The sequence below is a fragment of the Trachinotus anak genome, unplaced genomic scaffold (genome assembly GCF_046630095.1).
Source record: "Trachinotus anak isolate AG129_WGS33_773 ecotype Australia unplaced genomic scaffold, CSIRO_AGI_Tana_v1 ptg000018l, whole genome shotgun sequence".
Lineage (NCBI taxonomy): Eukaryota > Metazoa > Chordata > Actinopteri > Carangiformes > Carangidae > Trachinotus > Trachinotus anak.
In genome coordinates, this window is record NW_027273869.1 from 11078148 (window position 1) to 11101871 (window position 23724).

Here is a 23724-nt window from a genome sequence, read left to right on the forward strand (position 1 = left end):
CATAATTAAACAATGAGGAAGACAAAGTCTATGCAAGTGGATGAGACTCAGACCTCTAGTGTTTGGCTTCATCCCTCAGCCCTCTCAGTGACTTTGAGGCAAGCTGCACTGCGGCACAGCTTAAGTGGTAGCTAGCAGGAGGGGGTTGGGGGGGGGCTGGCCCAAGAGACTGGGTGCCAGTTGACTTCACCCCTCCCAGACAAGGGATTGGAAATGAGAAAAAGGGAATATGACGTGAAAGACAGGTGAGCAGGTCCAACAGTCACCACTCTGAGATAAAAAAACAAACCAAGACAAAACCCTGCACCAACACTCCACTCAAAACGGAGAAGCTCATCCTCTGAGCCTTGGTGGTCTTCTTCAGACACTTTTTGTTTAAACAGCCAAATTCCCTCAGAGATCCACTTTGTCTAATGAAGCTGGTCCCAACTGGGAAATGTACAAAAGCCTCAGTTGCTTTCAGGCGGCGGTTGAATTCTCGAAATCAAATTAACAGTATCCCACAAAGTAATTACAGCTTTGTATCAGTGATTCTCCCTGTATCTGCAAATCCAGCCTGCACAAAGTGGAGGATGTGTGCTAGCAGAAAGCACTTAGTCTCTGTCTGCAAGTACATAGGACATAATGTAGCATGACATGACCTAAAACTGCTTTTGAGTCGAGATTTTAGGAGTACTTAATTTGCAGTTGCATGAGTATTACAAGACAGAAAATGCAAGGTAACTCACAAAGTTCATGGGATATTTGATTATTTAGAGTCCGCTTTTCATATTTCAATGTGTTTCCTGTAAAGAAGAGAATCTTTTTTTTTTTGATCAGGTCAATAATATAGGAAAAGTTGAGGTTTGTTGTTAATATATTTCCTGCAGAGGGCACTGGTGTAGCATTAGCATAACAGCTCATCAGTCACCTCAATGAAGAGCAGGGAAAAGCTTCACAGTAAAGTTGTCCCCAAGTGGGTCTATGTCCTCAAATAACGTTTATTTTTCATATTCATAAACTCCCAATCCCACATATTTTAAGTGGTTTAGTTCTCAGATTAAACCCTAAGCCTTTCTATTTGAGGAACTAAACCCTGCACTTTTCCTCTTTTTCACTAATAATCTCTAATTCACCCACTTTGTGAACTATTTTGGTGACAAAGTCCATGATTTTCAAGCCTTTGGCTTTGGCGCAAGGAGAGAGAAAAGCTCTGAAGAAGCCAAATCCTTTTAACAACAGCCGTATTGTCTCTTTACAGCTTATGCTGCTCTGAGAATTGGTCTGATTTATTATTATTTCACAAGAAGAGACTCATCTTTTTGTCATGAATAAGGTGACCAGACTTAAAGACAAGTGTTGTGGGGATTAGTGTATAAGAATAATTAAATGTTCACATTTGTAATTTTCCTACAAACGTATAGATAAGTTACTTTCCTGTCAATGTGAGGGATAAAATACTCTGAAGCCTGAAGAATGGTATTTATAGCCCAACACAGAAATAATATATGTCCAAAACACCAAAATAGCCAGTGGTAACAGGTGTTAAGACACATGAGAATGGATTTGTTTGCTACTGGAGCAGGGCAGTGAACTGAGCCATGCCAGGGTTGTCACATAATGACTGAACATGTTTGATACACAGAAAGAAAGAAAGAAAGAAAGGATTCTTTCACAGATCAGCAGCAGTGGAAAACAGACTTAAAGGAAGCCAGTTTGACTTTTTTTTGTACTTTACACTGAGGCCATTGTCAGGGGCGTCAGCTCTTAGGGCAAATTGCTATCCACTGACATAATCACTCAACATTTGGGATGTAAAATGAAGTAATTTTATGCAGAACTCAGTCCAGCATTTCATGGTTTTCTGGGGCTACATGTGTCTTTACCCCTCTGATCTTTTGAGTATGTCTGGAATGAAGTACCACCCAGCAATGTCACAAACTCAGACACAGTGCGATGTGGTTTAAGTCAGGACCAGATGGTTCTAAGTACAGAGGTCGTTGCACTTCATAGGTACCTGGCACTGCAACCCAGAGACACAACAGTAAATGTATACTGAAGTTAAAATTGATCGAATAGACCAAATCTTTACACTATTCCTACCATACTAATGCTAAGATTCTGATCATCCATTTTCATATTTGTTCTATGGATTATTTTTTAAACTGTCTAAGTATGCTACGCATTCTCTGTTCCTGCAACCTTCATTTTGATATTGAGGACTTTGAAGTTGGATGAGATGAAAGAAAAACATAGCTTGGTCCATGCTCAGTTTTGTCTGAACCACCTGAAAGATATGAATAATATGAATAAGCAACATTTTATCTATTGATTCCTGCATCAAAATGACGAGGAATCCTGTTACTGGTTTAAAACAGACTTTGATAAGATTAACAACTTGATTCACTTTAGTTTGAGAGCTACCCATTGTTGATGAGCTCAGCTGTAGGCGTTCCTCACTCATCAGGAGGCATAGCCTACAGCTGAGCTTAGATTTTAAAAAGCCTCAGTCCACACAAGCTTGCTTGTTCTGTGGCTGAGAGGGTGTGTTGTGTGTGTGCGTGTCCAGCTCTTTTTCTGGCTTTTAAATTTTATTTTGCATACATTTATGGCATTTTGGAGTCATTTCAAAGCAAGCGCCTCTTTCCTTTTTGGCACCACACCTTGGTCTTTGTTTCAAAGAACCCATGTTCCCCTTGAGCCCAGTTATTTTCTTGCCTTTGTTTTGTCCGTGTTTGAGTTAATCTCTTTCTTGGTCAAAGCACAGCTAATTGAAAACACCTAAGTTTGCCAGATAATGGGCAGTTTGATATGCAGCCATCAGCTAGCAGTAACAAAGCAATCATTATGGAGTTCAGGGAAATGGTCTCAGTAAAAAACATTTCTCTATGAAGGAAGAAGCAGAGCAGGGAGAGCTTATGAAAGTGAGACAAAGGTTTTACCCTCCCAAGACAAAGAAAAATGTCTCAAGCTTGCACATATGACCACCTGAACTGAAGCTAAAAATGTAAAGACGTAATATGAGAAAGAAGACGTGAACCAAAAAATCAAGCAATCTAAATGAAAGAGGTGGAGTGGAACTTGTGAAATGATAACAAGTGTCATTTGGGGTGCAATGACAGCTGGCTGTGATGCCATTGAACAAGTTAGGCATAGTTTACTCTGAAAGAGGGAATAAGTCCATAAACTGGACAGAATATGTGGTATAATCATTAGTTTATTGGATCATGGTGATATAATGGACATGATAATTTCATCAGTTGAAACCAATGATTCCCAACCTTGGTCAGGAACCCTGCAAGGGGATACATCTGTGGGGCTGTGAGATGACCAAGAGAGGAGAGCAGAAAAAAACATTTATACTACCCAAAGTCATAAAAAAATGAAGTGCACCCCACGGAAACTATATTTCAACATGTCTTAACAAGCAATGTGCCTATCAATGAAAGTGATAAACTCAAAGATAATTCAGATAAACAAAAACCAATCAGTCACAGACAAAAAATTAACTACACCCCCACATTAACACCCCTACACCTTCAAACCCAAGTAGAATCAAGTGTTCCAGATTTGATGCCAATGATTAGAACCTGCTGAGTGAAACCTATTGAGGGTCTGGTGTCCTCTTATATTGAAGTGTGTTATCATCATGCTAAGAGTTTAGGAGCTCCTTAAGGTCTTCAGAAAACAGGTTGTGGGTGAGTCTGGCAAGGGATTTAAAAAGATCCCCAAAATTACTTGAAATAAATCGTTCCCCAAAATAATTTACAAGTGGATTAGATCTCAGGACCGGCCACCCCAGCAAATTCAGTCCAGGAGCTGACTGTTTAATGCAAAAATAAGTCTCCAAGAACCCCACAGAACCCTCAGAGGATCTGTGGGTAACTGTTGCACTTGTTGGTGTCAAAGTGCATGTGTTTGGGTCTGGGAGGTGTGCCAGGAAAAAGCCTTTGCTGTCCAGCAAGAACATTAGCGCAAAACTACAGTTTGCCAGTGAACATTTAGGCACAAACTGGGCCTTTTGGATTAATGTGCTCTGGACAGACAAACCAAAGATAGAGTTGTTTGGCCACAGTTGCAGCAGACATGTTTGCTTTTCAGGAAAAGAACCTCAAACCAACTGTGCAGTGTGGTGGTGGAAACGCTATGGTTTGGGGTTTCCTCACTGCCTCAGGGACTGGGCAGCTTGCAGTCATTGATTCGACTAAGAAGCCTGCATTATATCAAAGAGTGCTTAAAGATGAAGTGAGGCCATCTGTCTGACCGCTGAAGCTGAACCGGAAGTGGACCTTTCAGCAGTATAATCATCCTGAGCACACTAGCAAATCCACCAAGGAGTCTTGGTCTTGTGAAATACTGGATAATTTTATGCAGTTGATTCATAAACACTCTGTCAGCCTGAAAGTTTTCAGTCAAATACAGAAAATTGGAAGTGAAATCTGAAATTTTACCCAAGATCAAGTCACTATTTGGGCAGCAAATGATAGGAAGGAGCTCTCAAGGACTGAGCACTTGAGTGATTCCAGCAATGAAACCTTATAGATGCAGTCAGCCAGGTAGAAAGAGACTACATACAGTTAAATTCTCAAATCTCATGGTCTGCAGTGGTGCCAAGCAGTAACTTAGTGGCTATCTGTGCCAAACACAGCAGACAGGTCAAGAGGGATGAGGACTGTGAATGAGGAGTACGGAGTGCTTTTGAAATTCAGAGTGGTTCAGTGTCTGAGTGTGCTGGTCTGACTCGTGACTGATTGGGGTCAAGGAGGTTGTGTTGTGACTGGTACAGAGAAAGCATGCTGGAGAGTTTGAGAACGGGATTAAAGGAGTGGTTCAAGTCTGTAGATCCTGACAACAGATGGGGTCAAGAGTTGACATCTTGACTTGCTGGCAAACACCACGCAGGCACATGGGCATAAGAAAAAGCAGAAGGTCAAGGACAGAAATTTCAAGAATTTATCAAGGAGGTGACAAGAGAAATATAAGGAACCTGGAGATGACTTTCTCCTCAGTCTTCTCAAAATATGTCAAAGGTATTAAAGAACAGATTTGATAGCTAAAGAAGCTAAAGTTTAAGGCTAGATAAGGATTTCTGCTTTGGGTCTCTAAAGACCATGAGGAGATGATATGACCTGTTTTTACTGGACTGTCTCAATTTACCACAACTTCACATTCGCAAAGGCCAAGGATTGGTTTGCATAAATCCGTTGTGCTCTTTTCTTTTGTGATTGCAGCCAGCAGCAGCAGCATGAGCGGAAAATATCTGATTATGCTGAGCTAAAGTTATTAGGACATTTAGGAAAACAGTATTGGCCTAATGTTTAAAATCTCACCAGTTTAGCACTGAGTAGCAAGTGTCCGGTCTTATGAGTTGACCATATTCCAGATAGACTACATGTCTTTTTACTTATCACTCTAAATATTATATTGTATATTTAGCTAGCTACACAACATTTACATGAATACAACTAATCTCTATGTAAAGCTAATGTCTCTATTAGTGCAGTTTGTTTTAATTTAGTCTGTTTTTCAGTTTTAAATTGACACTTTTTCAACATTTTGAGACTTAGTTTGAACGTAGAAAGAGCTGGTGCAACTGGCTCCCGATCCCCTACGCAGGTGTTTTCACTTGCTCTGTCTGATCAGACTTCTGCTCTGGCTGGTACTTGGTGGAGTTGTGCAAGAAATCACCTTGTCTTATGCAAACAGGTGCAAGAAACCTGGCAGGAAAGTGAGAAATAATGTCTGTCACACTGACAGTGCTGAGAAGAAGTCTAATAAGGCAAACACCAATATAGGGACCTTGACAATTTTGGCTCCAGATGGAAATAGGGTGTTTTCAAATTTCTAACTCCAACACTTTATCTACCGAACGACAGAGCAAATCTGTGTCAGTGACAGCGCTGCCTCCTGCTTTAAGTTTGTGATGAATAACCAACCTAAGGCTTTAAATCCTCAAAGCATCTGTCAAAGCTTGTCACCACTGCCAGCAAAGAAAACATCAATCACTCACGGCTTGATTGTCACAACAGCCTGAACCATATGTTGAGGATTAATTGCTGAGTTTAGATCTAAACTGATATACAGGCCTGGACCTACAACACCACAACAAATGAAGAAAAAAAACCATATCATGGGTTTTATTGAATTTATGAGTCATGTAAAGACATTTGCTAGGTTGGTGCTTAATGGAGCAACAAAGAGATTAAAAATTAGAATTAGTGACTCAAACTGAGCACAAAAAAAATGCAACTTTTCAGTTTGAGCAGGCCTGTGTAGTAACATCAGGAGCTGGCTGGCAGAGAAATTACAGTTTACTGAAAAGCTGAAGGTCATCAGTGTTTCTGCGTGATCAGCACAACAGGCAGCTGTCATGATTAATGCTGGGAGACATGAAGACATGAGCGTTGACTGGAATTTAAATAAGGACAAACACACACACCTCCTTTTTCTTTTGCTTTTCAAGTAAAACAGCACTGTCAAATAAAACACACTGCTGTATCTGGGCTGTAACATAATCCAATGTCAATTGAAGCTTATTGGCTGTTGCACTAAAAAGCAAGGACACTGAAAATAACTCGGGGATGGGAATATAAACATTCTACTGGAATCACACATTTGTTTCATGACTTTTCATCTCTGCCCAGAAACCTTCGCTTATGCTGAGCGGCGAAACATCTCTCAAACCCACAGAAGTGCATTTAATTCTAGTGGAGATCGCAATGTTTCCAAAGATACCAATTATGTCGGACTGTATTTTTGGGGAGAAGTGTGTGAAATAATGTACAAGACATCCAGAATATTTCCACTTCATGGCATTGTGCAGCCATAAAGAAGAAAAACAAAAAAAAAACATCCTCTCAGGTTGAAAGCTTTGAAAGGATGCAGATATGAATATGTGATCATTTTTTCGTCTGCATTTTAAAAGAAATTAAGGGAATTATGAGGATTAGGAAGTTGTATCTCTGCAGTGTACAACATGGGAAAGATGTTACTTCTGACTTTAATTCACAACTCAAAGACTCAAACTCAGATTTCTAATATTTTAGTTCACTAAAACAGTACAAACATAACCTTTATTGGGGGGAGGGCATCGATTTAATACACTAAATATGTGACACTTTAAAGTCCCCTCCACCCAAAAATTTTTTCTGTGACTCCACTGTGATGGTTGAGCTTCACTGTGCATGTGCAGTTTGACTCTAGGATATTTTCACCTTCGTTTGCTGAAAGTGGGAAAGCGCTCCCCTTTAATTTCAGTTGAAGACGTGTTTGTCAACCAGGATTTTGTGACATCACAACCAGCTTGGAGGCCAGCCCAATATACAACTTGATGAGCGTGATGTGGAAAATGAAAATGCGCTGTTCCATGAGAATGGACTGTTCAGTGAAGTAGGAGACATCTTGTGTTCAGTTAAACTTTTAAGATGAAACATTTTTTGCACATTCATAGATTCTGGATATTCCAGCGAGGAAGAAGTCGATGTGTTCAGAGTCTTTAACGAGTTCACTATCATTTCATTCATGTCATTTTTGTCATATTTTGTCTTCATACCTTTCCTACACAGCCAAGACTTAAAACTACATGGTTTTACTTGCCTGTTGCTATTTCACCATAAGATCCTTGCTGGGATATTAATCTAATTTCATTTCATTTATCTATTTTCTAAAACCTCTAATTAATGAATCTATGTGGGGAAAAAACGTTAACACAGTTATGCTCTCAACAATTACACTTGCACAAACTAAGCCTGAACAAAATCCACATGCATACAGTCTACCACATGAAAAACAACACTGAGATGTGTAGAAACCCACACCTGGGAATCTGATTTTTTTTTTTTTTTTTTTTTTTTTTTTTTTAACTTGCAAACCGTTTTCCTCTGAACACACATGTAACCCACTGATACACCAAAAATCGAGAGACGAGTGGATCTCAGGGTCCATTTGCGTCGCCAGTGCATTGCAGCTTTAACCGGTCCATCATGCCTTGCGGTGTCCCAGTTCTGTTCCGATGCAATTTACAACGAGCTCCGTGATCTCCCTCCCTCACTGATGGGCAGAGCGGCGGGTCAACAGGCGGAGCGGTAGATGCTGAAAAGCTCCGTGTCGGATGTCCGATGAGCGGCCGGACGCATGTTGACATCCGCACGGGTTATTACGGAGGCGGGGGTGCGCGCACACCGTTCGCTCTGATACAGGAGCGGATCGGCGGGGAATAGACAGGATCTCCCGTAAGTGGCCCGCATAACATGCGGCGGAAAGTACCGGATTTTATTCCAGAGAGAAATACAGGGGCTTCGGAGCAGCAGGGGAGCCCGACATGCTCTGGCACACTGTGATCTGCGGTTGAAAAGAGGTATGTTGTTGGGCTTTACACAGGGCGGGATGCAGCCAGTCCTTTCAGCTGTGGCTTGAATGCGTCAGTCAAGCCAACATTTAAAAGATACTGCCATTAAAATAAGGTTGCAGGTTGTTCAAATGACCAAAAATGATCAATTCACAGTGGATTCTCGGGTTATGTGTAGAAGACATGAAAAGGGACTGATGAGCTGTTGTTGCATAACTTTATTTTGGGGTCAGATGTATTCATGTTTCCCCTCCTCATCCTACCTTCCAGTAAAAATGTGACAGTCAATTGTATAATCTTTTACTTCATATTTCACACAATAGTACGTCCTCAAATGGTGTGAGGCTGGGCAGATCCTCCACATGGTGACATACCTGATCCATGAGCCAACAGGAAGTGAGTGAGTGTGTGGTCTGTGTGTGTGTGAGTGTGTGTGTGTGTGAGTGGTTCTGCTGAGCCCTGCAGTGATGAATCTCTTAATAGAGTTGGGCTATAAGCGCTCACTCAGCAGTGGTTTTAATCAGAGTTCCTTCAACTGAGTCAGACGGCCACAGTAGAGAGTGAGAAGTCCTTGAAGCACATGTGTGATGGAAGCAAGGGCAACATTCAATCACAGGCCACTATGTGTTTGTAGTGGGAATACACACAAAAACCAGTACATGTCTCCACTTGTGCAGTTTGTTTTACCTGAATTACATTTGCCCAAAGATTTTATTTTCCTTCTGGGCTACAGTGATTCTCTCTCCTTTTGTTTTGTAAATCTGTTTTTCAATCACTTGTTAACCATTTTATTTTACATGAGGAATCATTTAGAAATCCTGACCGTGTGCCATACTTAAATCTGTTGGTTTATATCTGAAGACTGGTTCTTGACTATTTTAATGAATTGTTTTGCCATGTTGTTCTGTGAAACTGTGTCCTTGTCATGACTGACTAATCAGCCATTATCGAGGTTCAACGTGACTTGTTTTTGTCCGACCAACAGCCCACAACCCCAAGATATTTCATGTTAAACAGAAGGAAAAACAGCAAATTCTCACTCAAACCATTAAAAGTCTGTATTATACTGAGAAACAGCTTAAATTATTTCTTCAAAATACTGTCATTTGATTAACTTGATTAATCACTGCAGCTCTGGAATAAATGCTACAGCATTTTAATCTTGAATCAGCCCCACACTGACTTCTCTAAACACCCCATACGTTTCCCAAACTCCGAAGATCCAGGCTACGTTTCCAAACCCATCTGCCGACCCCCCCCCCCCGTCATTCTTATTATCTAATTACCTGACTTCAGATTTTCACAGTGTAAATCCAGTCATTTATCTTTCAGCTGACTCCCCCTCCCACCCCCCCCCCCCCCCACCCCCCCCCCCCCCCCCCGGTCAGCTAAGCTCCGAGTCTTACAGGGTTAAAGGCTTATTGTCTCTGCTGATTAGTTTTAACTTTTGAGACTGCAAGGTGGCAGTTTAGTCACCCAACTTCAATGTATGACCTTTCTCGGCACCACTGGAAATGTAATAAATACAATGCTGGGTTTGGTTTCACGCTGTTTTCCGAGTGTCTGCAGCAGTTAAGCACAACTTGTTTCCTCAGAGGGGAGAGGAAATGGTGACAAATACCTGCCCGCTGCCATTTGAGGTGTTTCCAGTAATTTGGATTAAAATGCTCAACAAATGCCATATGTTGCATCCATGCAAAATGCGTGCTGCTCGTTTTATGCAGAACAGATGAATGACAGCACCTGAATGGAAAGCTGTTGTGTCTGATTATTCCCAGGAGCTTTTCACTCTGCTTATTCCAACTTTTGTTACACCTGCAGCCACCTCACCTCCCTCAGCTGACAAAGTTGATGCGGGAGTAATCTCTAAAAGGCGTCTCCACTCAGTAGCACACAGCTGACTGGAAAACTGAGGCTGAAGTGTTGAGATTTCATTTTGATTGCAGCATGCATTAGCAAGATTTGGAGGAGCAGTATTTCCTCATGTAATCTAGTAGTATTAGTATAATAGTGAGGAGAAACACGAGAGATTAGAGAGTTGTGTGCCAGCTCAAAGTCATGAGTGTTGGTGTATTTGCGAGGGCCCCTGAGTGTCCACGATACTCCATCAAGAGAAGTGGCATCATGTTTGAGGACAAGGGTCAAATCCTAATTTAATTTGCTTTTAATATTAGAAATACCTGCTGACACGAACATTTCCTGTGGGCATTTTTAGCCTGGCCAGCAGCATGGCTGTAGGAGTGGCAGTGTCAGACTGAAATGTCTCAACAACTATCGCCATAAAATTTAGTGTAGTTATTTTTGGTTGGACTAGAGGCTGTATAGAGTTGTGTAACTGATGTGAAATGTGTGTAGTTAGCTGGAGCGAGAGATTAGTTTGCCCTTTAGGAGGCCAACTAAAACCGTATGACAGCTCCAGTTGAAACCGGTGTTAATCTGCACCAGCAGATCAGCTCTGAGACGTTTCAGCAACACCCCGCTTCATCCTGAGTTTGGGAAACCCCGCTGTAGCGCGCACCTCCGTGTTTTCTCGGGGCCCACATTCAGAGGAGACAAAGAGGAAGTGACAGGAAAGCACGGGTTGCTTCTTAATTGTCAGTGATTGTTTGGTTTACTTTCCCAGACCGTGCCCTCCAATCAATCCAGTCATCTGTGTAAGGCTCGGACAAAGCCAGAGCTGTGTCGCCATGGTGAGGGATTGTTTGCATCCAGTCATGCCGCTAGCCATGTGAACACACACACACACACACACACACACACACACACACACTCACAGTACTACATGCTCTTTTGTCTGTGCAGCACTTGTTTTAGTGGACCCCCCCCCTGCTGCCACTGCCTCCTTGTTGCTTTAAAAATTGGCCTGTGATTGCATCATCGTCTATTGTTGAACTGCTGCCGCTGCTCCAAAGTCATCTCATCGACTCAATACGATGTTTTCACAAGTAATTATATTTATTAGATCGACATTAGTGCACAAGTTAAATTTTTTTCATTATGGCAACAATATTCTTTTTGTTGGCAGGCCTGCTGGAGAAATGAGCAAGGGTCAGGGGTTCAAACCTAATCAATGAGTCTGTTAAAGTTTAATTCAGCGATGGGCTGAGAGCATTGAACTGAACAAGACAGGAAATGAACTCCTTAGTGGGTATTTTTCATTCAAACCCAGACATGTAGCCGGTGTGGCACCAGAAGCTTTTCTTTACATTCTCTTTAATGCTAATCTCGGGGATATTAAAGGAGCTTTCAGTGGCCTTTTCATGCTGATCCGTCTCATGAGCTTCTATCCATGTTTGAGGAAACACAAATAAGAAACACTGACTTGCTGCACTGTGTCCCCTCCCTAACTCTGCCTTTCTGTGGCATCCTGAGAATGAATCTTCAGGGGAGGCAGACTGAAGTCACAACTAAGTTTAGCTCAACAGTTCACAGCCCACACGACAGTATTCTTCGTGTCTGAAACCTAAATGGCTGCGGCAAAAGTTGTTGACTTATAATGACAGCAGCAGCCTTTTCTCCCCACTGCAGAGACATTCTCCATCTTTTCAAACATTTTCTCATATCACCACAACCAAAACGAATATGGATATACCTCTGTCTCTCTAGCTCTTCGTTTTGTAATACTTAACACTGTAAATGTGACAGCAATTTAATACCGATGCTTAGGGGGTGGGTTTTTTTTTTTTTTTTTCAGTTTTTTCATATAGCAAGGCAAATAAATACACAGAAGTGCTTCGAGCTAAATGCTAATATCAGCAAGCTAGCATGCTCAATCTTCTAACTTGCTGATGTTTGGCAGGTATAGAGAGTCAAAAGTGGCAACCTCCGGGGCTGGAAAAAATGAAGCCAAATGAACATAAGTGCTAAAAACTGTGGTTTCTTGAATGGCCACTTGAGGCTGGCTCCAAAGGTGAGTCAGTCCTCATAGACACCATGTAAGTGTACCAATGTACCAAAGTCTCGGCTCGACAAGTGCCCCACCTCTTTGGCCATTTTTGGAGCAGCTGGGAGTTGGTGACGGCAGAGCAGCCCACTCTGAGCTTAAAAACCACACTTCACAAACTTATGGGTGACGTCACAGATGCTACGTCCATTTTTATATATCGTCTATGGTCAAAACCAGAACTTCTGAAGGAAAACATCATTCAAAATCCCAATGAGATTTCTCTTATCAGTGTGTCCTGTGGCTCACTTCCTATGTCTAGATAAGGGTGGTAATTTATTGAAAAATCTAACCTATCTAATATTTATAATTCATTATTTACTATTTTTGTGGCTTTTACAAACATCCATTTCATGGGCTAGGCCTCAAGGCTGAATCCACCTGAATCCTCCTGTGGTGACTCACTCTGTCCCTGTGTTGAAGGACGAGTGCGTCTCCTGCAGTAAGAGGCTAAGTCTACTGTCCTGGGTAGATTACTGCGTGAAGCAGGAATGTGAAGCACTGAGTGTGTCTGTTTATTAAACTGTGACTAATGGAAAAGGAAATTCCAACAGATACAGCACCTTTCCCACAGGTTCTGAGGTCACTCACCATGGAAATGTATAGCTCCGTGAGCTGGGCCTGATACTTAAAACGGAAGTAAACATTTTAAAGCGAAGCCAAACCAAAATAGAAACACACATGTCGCAGCATACTAATTTGTGTGTACTCCCCATGTAGCCTGTATGATTTATTTATTCACACTGTGGCAGTCGGGGCTTCAAAGAAACTGTGATTTAGATCAAAGACATAACCAGAGAGCAAGTGAAAATATGATGAAAATGTAGAACAGTAACAGCAATAAGGCGGGTGGGGGGAGGTGTGACAGAGGCAGGTATCCTGGTGATTGAAGTGTTGGAGGTTTTTATAACAGGTCGAAGAAAAACCAAGGATCATTTCCACAAGGAAACAGACTTCAAAGGTGATGTTGTTTTGAGCTGCTGAGCAAAGAATTCGATTAGTTTGACATGGATGAGTCTGAGGCCGGTGTGGTGTTAGACTCCCAAATCACAGCTTCCATGTCCTGTTCACTGCAGCTTTATACTGTAGGTGCGAGATTTTGATTCTCATTGGAATCACCCATGGAGAGCATCTCTGCAGCCAAGAAAAGGATCAAAGCTTATGAACCTATAGATCTGCTCAGCTCCATTACAGAACCTCACAGCTGCCTGCTCTTATGGCACTGCACTGTGCGCTGCCTCAGATAAAAGCCTCCAACCATATGTTGTGATATTTGTGTCAAGGGGCCGATGGGAAGTTGTGTTGTGCAAGTGAGTCAAGGAAAGAAAGGAACTGTAGAAGAGTCGTTAGTGTGGCCAGACTTGACCTTAAGCCTCCTCTTTCTTTACGTGTTCTTTCCACGTCTGCGCTTGCAGCTGAAGAGTGTCTCCAAGAACTTAAATCAGCTTTTTAATTAAATATTAAACTAACTACCTTAGTGGAAAAGTTGACTTGTAGTCTGGAAAAGACAGTCAAAGCAGCCTTATGTGGCACCCTGCCCAGCCAGACTCACGTCTCTTGTAAACATTTTTACCATTTTTATAAACAGTCTTACACAGATTAAAGCTTAAACTCCTTCACAATGCATGTTAGAATCTCTCTCCAGCGATATTTATTAGGACTTGAATGAAGCGAAAAAGAATTTTGCTCTGTTTCGATGATAGGATTACGATAATTGTATCACGGAGGAGTGAGTGACCTCTCACATAGACGTGCAGCCAACGTGTGTGTTTGCGTGTATGAGTGTGCGAGAGACGGAGGGAGGGTAACATCAGGTTTACATGCTCGTGTCAACCGGCTCTTCCTCCTGGATAAAGTCTCGGTGCAATCTGGATATCGCTCCTCGCTGAATAAACATTGTATTGCAACATGTCGACCACAGCTGTGAAAATGTCAGGCGTCATCACATCATCTGTTAGGATACTGTGTGTTATGAAACCATGTAACAAGCTGCAAATAAACTCTTCAAGCCAAGTTTTTCCCAGTAAACAGTACATTCAGATCGTTTTCGGGCTTTTTTGCAGCTTGATCAGCATTTCCACCCTGTTAACTACTAATATTTCACGCTATATCTTGGGAAGTACACATGGTTATTTGTTTTTGTACTGTTACCAAGGTTTTGGGTCCTGTTTTGTCTCATTCATCCCAAAAGTGTTTCCACTCTCTCCTCAGACCATCCCAACCCCCTACTATTCATTTCATTCACCTTCTTTAATGCGTTTATCCATCTGTCCCTCTACTGTTCCCCCTCTGTATTCATAGTACCAGTCTCATTAACTGGGCTGTTACAGGCATCTGGGTTCAGATGCATCCTGCAGTATCTGTCTGCATTTACAAATTGTCCTACTCCCCACCAAAAGCAGGCCTTGCCCTCACCAGATGCCTCCAGTACAGAGGAGGGTGCGATGTAATCCAGTCCCAATAGGAAAAGGCCTCAAGGGGGACCAGTAGGTAAATTGCAGGAGAAATGGGAGTCCCATTCCAGCTGTGATGAAGATGGAAGGCGTCTAAACTGTTAAGGGAAGCCTCAAGCGAAGTGAAAGACAAGGATCAGAGCAGAGCTGATGGGCCAGTCAGGAAAAAGGAGGGCTTCTCCCCAGTAGGGTTGCAAAAGTCTGAGCATTAGGCATCTGCTCCTTCACTGCTCTGTTGCTCTGGCCCGCTGTGGTGGCCTTGCCAGGTTCATAATGACTGCCCCGCTGCTGAGGTGCTTGTGTCAGCAGTTTGAAATGGCTCTCGTTCTGCGTGCATGCAACTGCTGTAAGCGTTCCTGCACCGCCACCACCAGCAAATGAAAAATATATCGAATGAGGCCAGTTAGACTGTCACAGTTGCTGCACCACAAGTTGGTTGTTGCAGCAATTAATCAGCAGCACCACAGGAAACTGCTTCTCAAAAGAACATGTGTTGTAAGTTGCTGCGAGTTGTTGGTTTACAGAAGCTGGAGTCTCTGCACAAGCATGTGGTGTGGTTGATATTTCTATCAAATTCTAGCGAAGTCTGCTCTCAACTACTTCTGGGAAATTTAGAAAAGCAACAGCTGAGGTTGAGGATGATTCAACACTATCATATCAAATTTGGGTGGGAGTGTCCTGTGACAATTTGTCCACATTGTGTTATTGTTTTACAAAACTATGTTGTCCAAATTGGATATTCTAAGCAAACTTTATTAAAACCTAACAACAAAATTAATTATTGAATCTGGATTCATTTCAGTTGTTGCGTAATAAATGTTAAGTTCAATATTCATCATCAATTTAGCTCTGGTTTGGTCTCCACCAACTCCTGAGGGAAGCATATTACTCCCTAGCGGCTAAATGCTCCACTGCGTTCACCGGCTAGTTGCTAACTTTGTCTGTCTGCTATTTAGTGCTGGACAGGTAGCTAGACAGTGGGGTTTTAAAACTTTTGAGCTGAAAACAAAGTTGGCAGTGGTCAGAATGAACCAAATCAGTACAATAGCAGGACATACAACCAATACAATGAGCTGCAAGATGCTAAAATGCTCCATAGTGCAGAGCTGGTTGATACCGTTTACATTATACTTAGTTATTTGATCCATTCTTAGTATAAAATATTGATGAATGCATCTTCAGAGTTTTTATTTTATTCTGCTGTTTTTATTTTTTTCCTTTTAGGATGGACAATACATCTTTATTAGCACCCCCTTGTGGTGTGGAGGCATGAGGGCCTCTGGATGAAGGCAATGGAGCTGAAAGTGTGGGTGGATGGAGTGCAGCGCATCGTGTGCGGGGTCACGGAGTTCACCACATGCCAGGAAGTGGTCATTGCTTTGGCACAAGCCATTGGTAAGCTGAAAACTACGTTGAGAAACCGTATGCTTATCTCTCCTGTTCACAGCTGGCAGATGCTTGAAAAGGAGCTTATATCAGAAGAATGTGGACTCTGATTGTAACTTGATGGAAAATTCAGCTCAATATAAAAACACACAAAAGTCTTGGAGAATTCAAAAGGCAAACCCATCACAGGACAAACACCAGCACCACAGGGTAGAGTAGATTTTACACAGTGAGATGAAATCCCCTCCATCTGGCTTTTACGCTAAAAAACTGAGTCATGTAAATTATATTTTGCCCTAGATAAACCCCTACAGGGATATTCTGTGATGTGGGCTGTGTCCAGTATTGGCCGGTCAGGTTGTCAGACATGCTGGAGATGATAAATTGCATGAAAATGAAAAGCGACTTGAGGGCACAAAGAGATATTTACCATAAATGGGCAGCACAGAACAAGGTGAGTCATGCTGCAGACTTTTTATTGACATGTACTGTTCAGTTGCTGAAAACTAAGCTGACACTCAGCTTCTGTTAGTCATTGCATGTACTGTATTGTACATAAAGTATTGTGTATCCAAAACCATGTCTTCACATTGAAAGACGTGCACTGTTTGTAAAAACAGACAGATTTATCACTGATGGATTTTTCTTCGAGGTAAAACATTTGCATCTCTCTCACAGTGACAGAGTAGCAGGAGTTATGGCGTTCACTGTTCTTTGTGTTTCCTGTGCCTTTTGTCCAGGCCAGGGCACTTTGATGTGAATGGCTGTAGTGATGAATGTGCCTCTTTTACAAGGACCCTTACTGTGCAAAACAAGGGTGAGGGTGCAATGGGCAGTGTTTAGCTCTTATCTACATGTGTGCAGACAAGAATACAGACGTACACACACACACACACACAGAGCTGTGAACCATTGATCCTACTCCTTTTCCCAGCACAGTCGCTGTTTGAGTTGAATTTTCCCACTGTAAAGTTCTTTCACTGATCACACTGAGGAAGTTCTGCCAATGGTGGACGAGCGTGGGAGAGTTGTAAAAGAATTCAGTGAACAGAGTTTTGTGTGTTTTATTTCTCATCATTGCAACACACATTGAACTTTATTTTTATTCTTTGTATCGGTGTCCATGGCTGCTTACATTTGTAGTAGGAAATTTTCCATGGGCACATCAACTAATGTGAATAGTTTCTACTTGAGCTATTACTACTACTGCTGTTTTGAAATGCTACCCATTGTGACAAAAAAAGACTGAAGAACCTTGTCCCTTATTTGTCAAATATGTTTTTTGGCTGCATGCTTTGCATTTATAGGTTACAGAATCAATAAAGGATGTTTTAAAACATACTTGGCAATAAAACTGATTCTGATTCTGATTCTACTGATCAATACCAGGGGCTCTCTCTCCCAAATTTAACATCTGTTTACTTCACTGCATCAGTCTCAGTGGACAAATTTTCTTAATGTATAATAATGAATTGCTGTGACATTAAACTCAACTGATAGCAGAAACTCCTAATTTTCTGACTTTTATTTATTTATATATATATATATATATATTAGTTTTTAACAGAAAGTGGTCTACTTTAAATTAAACTGTGGTTTGAAGATACATTTTAAAATCCTGTGTCAGTAGGATAAAGCTTTCAATATGTAAGCTGGCAGGAGATTCAGTGGACAACTTGCAATATATAAGATACTAGAACCAACAGTCTTAAAAGCCTTCTTGAACTCAAACAGTGATGGTACAAGATCAAAAGACAGAACAGGGATTAGTGTCCTTTAAAGTGCACTTATAAACAGACTGGAAATGAGTTGGCAAGCCAGATGATGGTGTGCAGGAAAGTGTCTGGACATCATCATGTGCTTTAGCTGTAAGGGGACAGCATTAAAGCCCCTGAATACTTCACTTCCCTCATCCTCTTTTTGTCTATCTTGGTAATATTAAATATTCAGGAATTTTCTTTTATTTTGCACCAGGGCGCACCGGACGATATACTTTGATCGAGAAATGGCGGGAGACAGAGCGTCACCTGGCTCCACATGAAAACCCCGTGGTGTCCCTCAACAAGTGGGGTCAGTATGCCAGCGACGTGCAGCTCATCCTCCAACGAACCGGCCCGTCCGTTAGCGAGCGGCCCACCTCTGACGGGCAGGCTCGCGTCCCAGAGCGTGGCCTTTACCGGCAGAGCCTCCCGCCTCTGGCCAAGCTCCGCCCGTCAGGGACAGACCGCTCGCTCAAACGAAGGGAACCTAAACGGAAGTCCCTGACCTTCACTGGGGGGGCCAAGGGCCTGCGGGACATATTTGGAAAAAGCAGAGACGCTGAAGGTACGAGTGTTACGTTAGTGTGTTCGTTTTTCGTCCAGGATATTCAGGCTTACTGGTGTCATTGACAGTTTCTTTTTGTCCCCTTCCTACCTCTATTTTTCCGCTTGTCAACAACCTTTTTTTCTTCCACCTACCTACCCATCCATCCATGCATCCATCCATCCAGCCAAACAGGCCCAGCAGCACAGTGTGAGCCTGAACCTAAGCAGAGTTGGAGGTGGTGGAGTAGCATCTGTACCTGGGAGTCCTGCCAGAGAGCTGAGCCGCTTGGTGCAGCTGCAGAGGGACAAACTCCAGGCCCTGGAGAGCCGTCTGCTGGGCTGTGAGGCCGAGCTGGGAGAATGGGAGGAGGCCGCCGGCGAGGCCAATGAAGTGAGGAAAACCCACAGCTGCCAGTGCTGTTACTTAGAGAAAAGTAGATTCAAATATATTAGGTTTTAGATCCTAAATCTAAATCTTTTTTTTTTCTGTCACCAGAGAGAAAATCTGGAGGAGGAGCTGCTGCTTTTGGAGCAGCAGGTGAGGAGGAACAATGCAGAGATGGAGGAGGAGGAATTCTGGCACAACGAGCTGCAGATCGAGCAGGAGAGCGAGCGGCAACTTCGGCAACAGCTAGCCGAACTGCAGGGCCGCGTACGCGACTGTGAGGCCAAGCTTTCAGAGTACTTAGCACACATACAGGTGAGCTTGGCATCAATGAGACGTTACTGACTCCGCAGGATTCATAGGCGGCATGGAAAGTTTCTGTGTTAGTTTTTCTATGAAGATAATTTCATGCCACATTGTTTATTTTTGTAATTGTCATGTTGTGTAGAGCATGGAGACAGGCCTGGAGCAGGAGCGGCTGCAGCAGGAGGCCGAGCTCAACCAGAGGATCAATGAGGAGGAGGTAGAAGCCTAGTTTCCTTAGTTTTTGGAAAGCTTGTTTCCAAAACTCACGACAACATTCAGACAGAGAGGAAGGTTTGAACGTTCCTCTCCCCAGCAACCAGGTGGAATTCAGCCAACAGATTCAGTGCCAGGATTCAGTGCCATCCAGAAAATCTGGCAAAATCTTTTTAACTTGCTTTTTGATGAAAAACAAATCAGTGTTGCCTTTAGAGATCTCTTGACCCATTCAGTGGTGAAATGAAATCCACTCATTTGATTATAAATGAAAAAATTGGCATAATAGGAGATTTGCCTCGTGTGTATATATCTACAAAGTTTTCTCTTCAACTTCAAAACACATTGAAGCATAAAAGAGTCCTCCTACATGTTTTACAAGGAGGATTAGTTGCTTTTGCCCGTCTCCTTTGAAAAAGTTGTGATGAGCGCTGGCTTTCACTCTTCACTTCTTCCGCTTTGGATTTCAGGTGCAAGCCCAGCTGGAGAAAGTGAGGGCAGAGCTGGAAATGCAGAGCCAACAAACAGCACGGCTGGAGAGCAGCTGCAGGGCGTTGGAACGCTCACTTGGCCAGTCAGGCAAGAGATTACAGGTCAGCTCAGATTCTGCTTTTAGTTTTTTGTTTTTTTTTTAATTTTGTTGTTTTTTTTTTTACTCAAGACTTTTACGAATTTGACACAACTTTGGCAGTTTGCTCAAAATGCGGCTTTGCCAGTACGTTTGGAGGACGCTGAAGAAGTCTGATTTTAAAGAAATATTTCAAATTGCTAATTAAAAAGTTCGATAAGTTTGTCTCTGCAGGGTGTCTGTGTGAAAACTGAGTCCCCAGCAACCTGGTGGAACCATATAAAATTTAAGCTCATTAAGTTGTGGGCAGTGAAGCAAAGTTTAATCTCTGGCTTGCAGGGATGTGCAGTGCATACATGCATCCTAGTATGAGCTGAAGAGCTCTGTGTGTACAGGCGAGGTCCAGTAGGATGTGGGAAGCGTGAGGTAATGAGGAGGGAAAGGGAGGGAGGGTATTACAGCATTCTTCGCCTGATTAGAGAGGGGCCTGAATAAGTACACAATCCCTTGGCTGCAGTTGCGTAACCATCTGGGAGCTAGGTCTTCTCTTTAGCTGTCTCAACTGGGTTATGACTTCTGGATAGATCCTGAGCAGAGTATGATCCCTTATTGATTTTCACACATTAAATCCACCTTAGTTAAAGTTGAGTGAGTGTAGAAGAAGATGCAAATAAGGGTTTAGCAGTTGAAATCATGGATGTACCTTCACCAGTGTCTGTAAGAAAACTAAAATCTAAATTTAATACCAACCTGTGGATTTGAAAGGTGGTTTAGTGGATTATTTAATTTACACTCCTCACGTCAGCCTACAGACATAGACCTCAGTGTGTTGTTGTGTTGTGTTGGTTTTTTTTTTTTGGTTTTTTTTTCGGCACAGGAAAAGGAGCAGGAGCTGGAACAGCTGACAAAAGAGCTGCGACAGGTCAACCTGCAGCAGTTCATTCAGCAGACTGGCACCAAGGTCACTGTACTGCCTGCTCAACCTACAGGAGAGAACAACAATGGCACGTACACACACACACACAAACACACACATATATATAAATCCATGAACACACTAACAGGGACTTCATCACTTGCCACATCACTGTAACCTTGTTAATAAGTTCAGTCTCATCGCCAGCCTCATTCCGACGCTACATAATGTGTAAAAACAATGGACACAGTGCCACCTTGTGGTCACCCTGAGACTCACAGGTTAGACTCCAGACTTGACGGCTGGTGAGGCAAGACTGTTGTGCTGTCATAACAGCTTAAGTCTGTAACCCTATTACATGGACCAAATCCCCAGCAGCCATGAAATGCTGTAAGAGTTTCACAGCAAGTCAAAAAGAAAATCCCCCCCATTGTCATTCTCAAAAGGAAAAATCCCCCTGAATGGTCTTTGTCATGTGGTAAACTTTAATAGTTCTCACCAAGTTTTATTATTTTTGATAATAAAATGCCATGTGAGCTCTTCAGTTTGCACTGAAGAGCTCACATGGCATCTTCATCAGTTTTATTAATATATCACATCTGTAAAACAATAGTGAGTAATAGATCAATAGCAGAGACTACATGAATAACGTGATTCTTTGAATGAATTGTGTCCATCCTCCTTTATAGATGGCAAATGAATTTTGTGTTTGGTTTTTAAACTTTCTTTTTTTAGAAGTGGAGTCTGGTTCTCTGACAAGACGTGGCTCTTCACGTCTCTTACCCAGCGACCTGCGCACTCTTCAGAGCACCATCTCCTCCAGCCTCAACCCCGAGGGCATCTACGTTTAACCCAGGAGACACTTCCAGGAGACATTACCTGGGTAGTAGGGCAGCCTGATGTTATAGGACTGTTTTCTGTAACTGGGAGGCCCACAGACTGCTGAAATGCTCCTGTGCAAGTCACTGAAACAAACCCAGCTCCAGAAACATCCTAACTGTGGAGGGTGTTGGAAAAAACATCACGTGGAGGATCAGTGGGGTATCATGAGAGACAAGTTTGGTCTGTTTTGCATCTTTTTTTGCACTGCCTCCTCTTCCATCTTACCAGGACTGTTACTCAAACTGATGTCAATAACCATTTGCATACAAACATCGAATCTATTGTCTGTACTCTAATGGATGAGTGAAGATTCCTCTTCAAAAACTAAAAGCCAGCGGATGTATTCTTGTCAAGTGAGGAGGCTTGAGACGAACAGTGAGGATAAACTTTATTTTTATGTTGTAAATCATGAACTGAGAGAATTTCAAGATGCAAAGTTTGGACACATGTAAAACATATGCATAGACAAAGGAATAATTCATGCACGAGCATGCACAAACAGCGACACCACACCTGTGCTATAACCATAGCCATATCTGATTGCCTTACTCTGGTGTTTTCAAAACCAGGTGTCAATAAGTCAAATGTTAAAAACAAACTCAAGGTAGCTACTGAACTCTATGCGCCATATAAATTTACTCTTAGCACCAAGTCAGGTGATCCCATGTCATGGTGACTGATGTCAGTATAATCCTGTTTTTGATGTTGAACTATTGCTTTGATTTGAACAGGAAATTTGCCCCATATTTCCTGTTGAAATTTTTTTTGCCAAAAAAAACTAAACAAAAAAACTTTATATTAAAGAAGGTGAAAATGGGGGCTCAAAGTAATATCATCAACTATTTGACATTTTTGGCTCATTCTTGGTTTTCATTTTGCGAGAGCCATTAATATCCTCTTTGTTTTTCTTTCTTCAAAAACTGAATGGAGCTATGAGTGATGACAGAGGCCTTTGAGCCTGCAGTTGAAATCCAGGCTGAAAAATTTGCCAACAATGACTCTGTACTGGGTTTCACCACTGGGTGGTGGCAAAACATTTATTATTCAGCCAGCTGAAAGTTAACTGTGTGAAAGTTAGTCCTGCCCTCAGCTGATATTATGTCTTTGTTCATTCATTGTCATATTGTTTTGTAACAAAGCCTCAGCACTTTAGCTTTCAGTGTATTACCTGAGGTGCCATTTACAATATTGGCCAAGTGTTTGACATGTTTCACTGTGTTCATTAAGCAGGGACACACACACACACACACACACACACACACACACACACACACACACACACACACACACACACACACACACACACACACACACACACACTGTATTAATTTGTTCTATCTGATTACTAACATTGTAATGATCTAAAGATGTCTCATATGAACCAAAGCTAGTGTGACAAAACATAAATAGTTAGATGAATGTACTTTTTTTTAATGTATGCAGCTTATGCCGACAAAGTGTACCAACCTGAATAACTCATGAATAACTCTGCAAATTGTAAATGTGTATAAAGTATTTGCAGTTGAAAAAGGAAAAAAAAAAAAACATCAATAGCAACATGCACACAAATGTCCAAAGTGGGCCAACTATTTCACACTTAAATGTGTGTGTGCATGTGTAACATCAGTGCCATACTCAGTGTGGGGACTTTGAGTTTCACACCCAGTTTTCTGCTTTGAATCTGTACTCGGATGTTCACAAAAGCAGTTCTCTTGTCAGTCTGCAGCCTCTCTGTTGAAGTACAATCTTAAGTACCCATTCCCTAACTTGAATTTCTCTTACAGGTTTTTCAGAACAACATGCGAGCACAGGCTTTGAAAATGATTTCTGAATCATTTTCACAAGCGGAAAATCTTACTGACCTTTATTTGAGCACAGAGGAAGAGGCTCATGTTTGTTCTGTGAACGCATAATAACAAAGTGAATTCCTCCCTCCAGTGTGCAGGATCTTGCTTCGTTGTTTGCTCTGCAGTGCAAAGGTAACCAGAGGAATTCACATCACAACTTGGCAAACTCTCTTTTGAATAATGGCATGCCTTA

The 23724-nt window shown here is 42.1% G+C and overlaps 1 protein-coding gene across 3 annotated transcripts; it reads left to right on the forward strand.

Moving 5' to 3' along the window:
* Positions 1 to 7978: 7978 nt before the first annotated feature.
* On the forward strand, positions 7979 to 23057 carry rassf8b (Ras association domain family member 8b). 3 transcript variants are annotated; one of them, XM_071502339.1, is made up of 9 exons: positions 7979 to 8335; positions 15947 to 16117; positions 18083 to 18433; positions 18600 to 18805; positions 18911 to 19114; positions 19248 to 19322; positions 19789 to 19911; positions 20764 to 20890; positions 21538 to 23057. In XM_071502339.1, the coding sequence occupies exons 2-9, from the start codon at positions 16006 to 16008 to the stop codon at positions 21651 to 21653; spliced, it is 1314 nt and encodes a 437-aa protein (XP_071358440.1). In that variant the 5' UTR covers positions 7979 to 8335; positions 15947 to 16005; the 3' UTR covers positions 21654 to 23057. The 3 variants fall into 3 exon arrangements, with proteins under 3 accessions (XP_071358440.1, XP_071358438.1, XP_071358439.1); XM_071502337.1 differs by having other exon boundaries at positions 8071 to 8210; XM_071502338.1 differs by lacking the exon at positions 7979 to 8335 and adding an exon at positions 10995 to 11016.
* The last annotated feature ends 667 nt before the right edge of the window (positions 23058 to 23724 follow it).